This window comes from Chelon labrosus (genome assembly GCF_963514085.1).
Source record: "Chelon labrosus genome assembly, chromosome: 9".
NCBI lineage: Eukaryota > Metazoa > Chordata > Actinopteri > Mugiliformes > Mugilidae > Chelon > Chelon labrosus.
The window spans coordinates 10953267-10959735 of NC_140359.1; the positions used below are offsets into that span (position 1 = coordinate 10953267).

Genomic DNA, 6469 nt, shown 5'->3' on the forward strand with positions numbered 1-6469 from the left:
ACATTGTGTAACAGATTTAAACAGGATATCATAGCCTAGAAAGATAGTAAAATAAGAAAATAATGCTTGGAATGTTAAGCTATTAAAGGTTTTATAGCTTTAAAATTAAGTTATGCATGTGCCGTATGTCTCACTGTGGCTATAGGTCGTACCAGGAGTCTAGCAGCAAGGTCACAGCAGATGGAGTCGTGGGATTGACCAGAGCCTTCCTCGCTGCCGGGGCTCAGTGTGTTCTTGTGTCCTTGTGGCCTGTCCCTGTTGCTGCCTCCAAGGTTTTTGTCCACGCCTTCTACACTGCCCTGCTTAATGGAACTAAGGCTAGTGCAGCACTGGCAGATGCCATGAAGACTGTCCAGAGCAGCAAACAGTACTCGCACCCCTCCAACTGGGCAGGTTAGAGATGTCATTCATACACATATAATATAAGTATGATCAGATTTGGATTTGACAATAAATTTTAGTCTAAAGCTTATATGTGACTTTGATATAAGTACAATAAAAAACAACCATGTAACGACGCTCTTATCTCTCTTTCCAGGATATATGCTTATTGGTAATGATGTAAAGCTTAACAGCCCGTCTTCTCTGATTGGCCAAGCTCTGGCTGAGATTCTACAGTATCCAGAAAGAGCTCGTGATGCTCTGAGAGTTTTACTTCACCTGGTGAGACACGGACACACTCCCATGAAGGACACACTCACATGAAGACACACCAAAATACCGATTTCTGCTCTGGCACGCCTCTTTCAGGTGGAGAAGTCTCTTCAGAGGATACAGAATGGCCAGCGCAACTCCATGTACACATCCCAGCAGAGTGTGGAAAACAAAGTGGGAGGCGTCCCCGGCTGGCAGGCCCTGCTAACAGCTGTGGGCTTCCGGCTGGACTCTGTAGGCACCGGTATGCCTGCTGCTGTCTTCTTTCCGACTGCTGACCCAGGAGACAGGCTCCAACAGTGTAGCACTACATTGCAATCATTACTGGGTATGTATCAGTGGTAAAAAAAAAATAACACCAATATTTTTAATTCATCAGTTCACAATATCTGCTTTTAAAACAGCACCAGTTCTCCTAGGCTCATATTAGGGTACCTATGCTTTTCAAGTGCAAGGCAGGAGAATTTGAAACTGTGGATTCTGTGGATTTAGCCTGTATCAGTTGCTTCGGCCTCTTGGCCTCAGAGCTCTTTGGGGGCCATTCTGTCTGCCACAAATCCTTGTTCTTCTTGTCACCAAAGATTTGTGCGTTGTGGCTGTTTCATCACCTGTTTGGTCTCACTGCGGAATGATTTCAGGACCCATCAGGCACCTTCACTAATGTTGGATCTGAAGTGCCTTAAACGGCTGTCGTTTTTGTTTGTACCACTCCATACTTTATAACACGTGTTTAATGGTACTTAGTTTGGAGTATAAAGAGTGCGCCTTGTGTGTGAATAACGAACATCTGCCTTTGATCCCATCCCTTAGGTCTGCCTCCGCCAGCTCTCCAGGCTTTGTGCAAACTCATCACAGCTTCAGAGGCAGGAGAGCAGCTCATCAACCGGGTAGGTCCCTGCAGCTTTGAACAAATGCTGCTGGACTTTAAAATCTTACACGCCACTTTGGCTCAATGAACAAATATGATTGCTGTTTGTTTAGTGTTAAGAACTATTCGGGCAGTCCCTCTAACTGTATGCACACCTTAGCCTCTAGCCTCTAGCCTCTAGCTTCTAGCATAGAAGTCTTACCGTAAGAGAATATCTGAGAGAAACCATTGTATAACCTCAGTTACGTCAGGACTCAGTACATGCTAGTGCACTGGCAACTCAAGCTGCAGCCTAATCTGCATTGAAATGCTGCTTTGAAGTCGCAAGGCTTCAACTACAAAATCGCATCTACAATCTGAGTCCTGTTCCCTTGCACCCGAGCTTGTGACACCAGAGGATTAATGTCACAGAATGTTGCAGAGCTTTAGCCCTGTTTGTGTGTAACACGTGGCTATCACATGCTTAAATTGAAAGCTCGCCCAATTCGTTGGTGATTGGCAGTTGTTGTTGCCTCATACTGCAAATATGCATCTTAGTGCACATAATTTACTCAACATAATTTACAGTGTGTGTGCCGACTCCATCAAACGCTGTGATATATTAATCACTAATGTTACTTGTTGCTGTTTTCCCTCTTGTTGACCTGAACTCTTTGTGAATGGCCTGTGTGCATGCAATTGAAAGCCTATTTTCTCTCTCTATCGCCCCTATCGTGTGGTCTGAAGGCTGTTAAAAATATGGTGGCAATGGTAAGTGTGCATTCACACCTGCACTGCATCGCATTCTGCTCTTACACTCTCCACTTTCTGTCCCTCTTAACCTTCAAAAACACCACCTTCTAGTGTAGAAGCTGCATGGACATTTCATATTGAGTTTTATTGTTTTTAGTTTGCATGTATAAAGAGTAGTTGAGCAAACATTTTACTGAGTTGTTTGTCATTTTGGCCGTTGCAATAGCCAGATTTTAGGGATTGGGGGTATTTAAGGATTTACGGCCCTGGTTCATAGCAGGTCAGAGGAATGTTTCAAGGCGGTAACGGGGATTAAAATATGATGTAAAAACAACCCTCTCGCAATAATGTAGAGTGAAGTGAGGACGCATGTTTCTACTTTCTGCACGGTTACGTCAAGCTGACAAAGGTGTCTCTGTTCCAAGTCAAATAATCCCCAAACAAAACAGTCAAGTGTGCTCCTGAGCCACGTGCAAATCCCCACAAAGCTTAAACCTTTTCAGTTGAGCTTCCTTGCAGATATTTTATTTCCCTAATTACTCATGCATATGACTAAAACATGCCACAGGAAAGATTTCTAACATGATTCCTCCTTATCATTAAGGGATTTCAATTGATGAAAAAGTAAATAAAGCAAATAAGAAAAGCAAATAAACTGAAATTAAATAACTAAAGGTATTTAGCTTTGGTTATTTAAGCTCTTTGTTAAATAGATATAGTTAATTCCCATCTCTAGCAGAATTCATCAGTTAGTTGCATTCGTGTCCTCTTTCTTCTCCAGCTTCACCAGGTGCTAGTCCAACTCCAGACAGGAGAGAAAGAACAGGACTTCTCCCTCCTGCCCATTCAGGTGTCCATTAGTGTGCAGCTATGGAGACTGCCAGGATGCCATGAATTTCTGGCTGCTCTTGGTGAGTTAACCTAAGAAAACTGTGGTTTCCTGTTCCCTCCAACCTGTCGACTCACACAGATGCTATGATGTGCATGAGTTCTGACTATTAATTGTTTAAATGTGCGCAGGATTTGACTTATGTGAGGTAGGCCAAGAAGAAGTGGTGCTAAAGACAGGCAAGCTAGCCAACCGCCGCACCTTGCACTTTGCTCTCCAGTCTCTGCTGGCGCTGTTTGGTAAGTACATCTATTTGCTTGCACTCTTTGTACCATTTCTGTTTTCTTGAAAATCAACAGTTGCTTGACTATGCCTTGCAATCATCCAGAATCTGGAGATAATCTTTATAGTCCCATTATTTTTATCATGTGTCACATTTTTCTTTTTCCCCTCTTCTCTTCTATTAGACTCTACAGAATTGCCCAAGCGCCTGAGCCTGGACAGCTCATCTTCCCTTGAGTCTCTTGCTTCAGCCCAGTCTGTGTCCAACCCCCTGCCCATGGGATACTCGAGCCTTCCCTTTTCTCCTCCTTGCCTGGACAATCAAGCGTCAGATGCCATCTCTGTGTATAGCCTGAGCTCTGTAGCATCCTCCATGAGCTTTGCTTCCAAGTCAGAGTGTGATTTCCTCGGTCATCGGCAACGCAGTGGGGCCACGGCACACTATTCCATCCACAAACACCCTCATGTTCCCCGTAGCCGCTCCTCTCCTCATGGGGCAGCTGCTGCAGTGCCAGGAGGCCGCGGGGACGAAGAGGAATATGAGGGCTTTTCCATCATCAGCAGCGAACCCCTAGGAAGTCACTGTGACTCTCTGCCTTTGCCACCAGGCCATAGCCAGCGCCACCACCGTGGAGGCAGAGGAGTTGTTGGTGGGTCTAGCACAGGAGCAGGGAGGGGCTACACTGTGTCAGTGTCATCTAGGGGCAGTGTAAGCACTCCAACGTCCCCTGTCAAAACATCCCTGGTGCCCAGCCCAAACTCACCATTCCAGAAAGTGGGTAAAGTGAGCAGCTCAGATACAGGTGAATCTGACCAATCCAGTACAGAGACTGACAGTACTGTCAAGTCTCAGGAAGAAAAAACTGTTCCTCTGGATCCTCAGGAGCTGGCCCAGAAGATTCTGGAGGAGACTCACAGCCATTTACGTGCCGTGGGTAGTCTTCAGCGGGCTGGGGCTGAGGGAGGGACGGCTGGAGGATCCTCAGCTCGGAGCAGCACATTCCGCTCCTCTGAAACTAGTGCATTCAGCCGTCCAAACAGCAGCGCTAGTGGCCGAGCTCAGTCTTCCCCAAAACCCAAACCTCCTTCCCGTTCTTCTTCACTGCAGAAGATAAGCTCCGGATACAATAGTCCTGCAGTTTCTGAGTCTTCGCAAAAGGAAGGCAGCCATCCTTCACCCACGCTTGACAGCCATGGACAGTTCAAATTAAAGTACCCAAGCTCCCCATACAGTGGCCACATCTCTCGTTCTCCGAGTAATGTGTCTCCCAGTTCTGGCCACCAGTCTCCGGCTGGTAGTGCTCCATCCCCTGCTCTCTCCTACTCCTCCACAGGTTCTACCTGCTCCACATCAGCTGATATGCCCGACTTGGACAGGTTAAGAAGAGGGGTGATTGATGAAAAAGTCCAAGCTATCCACAATCTGAAAACCTTCTGGGCTAATGCTGCAGCCCAGCAACAGCAGCATCTAGGTCCTGTCAGAGGCGTCCACAACGCCTCTGCAAGCAGAGATGTACTGAGCCTTCTGAACCTCTCCCCACGCCGCTGCTCCCCTAATGATACCCAAGACAGCCTGGAGCTGCGGGAGCTGGGTCTGCAGTCGCTGGATAAAGGTAGCAAGAGCTCTTCCAATGGACACCACTGCTCCAACCCCAGAAAAGTGGCTGCATCACCTACTATTTCCACAAGCAGTAGCCCTGGTGCTCGTTCTATCCGACTACCTGCTGGCAATGGATACAAGTTCCTGTCGCCTGGAAGATTTTTCCCTTCTTCGAAGTGCTGAGACATTTAAAACAGTCCTAAACTTTTATCTATCATTTATTATACTGGGTGCTGGTGGAGTAGGGCACTTTTTGAGGACCAAGATTGGTCCCCCAAGCTTGACTGACAGTGAGAAGGATTTATTTGGTTTGTGTGTGATCCCGTGGAGGCACATGAATTGTCTCATCTTTGTGCCCATAACACTGTAAATGGCAATGAGAAATACTCAACGACCTGATACTGTGTTTGTGTGTAACTGTGTGTCAGGTAGATGTAAATGCCATTTGGTATTTTTCCCCCAAAACTTTGCTGTTTGTGTGGGCCAAGATGCAACAGCTACGACTGATTTCCTCCATTCTATTTTTGTTTTTAAAATTTAATGGTTATTGTTATTATTGTTTGTTATTGTTATTAATATAATTATTATTATTATTATTATGTTTTGTAAATTAATTCCAGTGTTTCACAATCAGTATTAAGCGTTTTTATATAATTAAAAAGTGAACAAACCTGTACCATGTAAAGATGGATAGAGTGGGGGAAAAAAAGATTTAATATTTTTTATTGAAATCAAAAGGGCATTTTGCCTGATTTCTTTGTGAATTGAGTGTCTGCTCTGAAGCATGGATTCTCTTGCTATTCAATGTTAAGTACCATGTATGACTTTTTAGCCCTTGATTTTTTGAGATTAAACATGAAAGTTTCATGACAACCATCTGTCATTTATCAGTAAACTGTTTCAATAAAAACATCATGTTTGCTTTCTTGTATTCTTGACTGTATGTTATTCTGGTGTATGGCATCAGATAGATAGATAGATAGAGAGATAGATTCTAATATAATAGTCCTCCACTAAATCTTAGCTTCATGAAGGTCATGGTATTCAGCATTTGTTTCAAATAACTGAGAGAGCTGTTGTTTCAACTGTGCTTTCAGTTTGGAGGCTGAGGTTTGTTGTTTGTTGACACATGTTTTTAACTATTTTGACAACACCATCTTAGCTGAATTACAGAAAAGCCTTTGTGATTAATTGAACACAGTTTAACAGCACCACAAACATCCTTACCACCATAACAGTCATGAAGGGGGATTTAGGGCAGGATTGTCATGTTAGAATGTGTTTATTTTCACTAGTGTATCTAATGAACTGGTAAATGAGTGTGTGTGCTATAGAATGCACAAAGTTGCATTAGTTCTTTTTTTCATGAAAGGGATCTCATAAGTCTGCAGAAAGAGATTTAATTGGCTCATGCTAATTAGTGGCTCCGCCCCTTCCTACTTCCGCAAATCAACGCGCGCGAGGGAGGGACCTGGCGCCCCTCTTAGGAGTGCATGACGTCAGC

General features: G+C 44.5%; 1 protein-coding gene across 2 annotated transcripts in view; it reads left to right on the forward strand.

The window, feature by feature from the left end:
* The window catches only part of LOC311492576 (tetratricopeptide repeat protein 28-like), a 165542-nt gene extending 159707 nt beyond the window's left edge, over window positions 1-5835 (forward strand). The window contains exons 17-24 of one of the 2 annotated variants that reach the window (XM_084550884.1): window positions 146-393; window positions 539-663; window positions 751-982; window positions 1465-1565; window positions 2249-2272; window positions 3036-3165; window positions 3275-3382; window positions 3551-5835. In XM_084550884.1, coding sequence (XP_084407010.1) covers window positions 146-393; window positions 539-663; window positions 751-982; window positions 1465-1565; window positions 2249-2272; window positions 3036-3165; window positions 3275-3382; window positions 3551-5148 — 2566 coding nt within the window. In that variant the 3' untranslated portion in view covers window positions 5149-5835. The remainder of the gene's footprint in view (window positions 1-145; window positions 394-538; window positions 664-750; window positions 983-1464; window positions 1566-2248; window positions 2273-3035; window positions 3166-3274; window positions 3383-3550) is intronic. The other variant, XM_084550883.1, reaches the window with a different exon arrangement.
* Window positions 5836-6469: the final 634 nt, after the last annotated feature.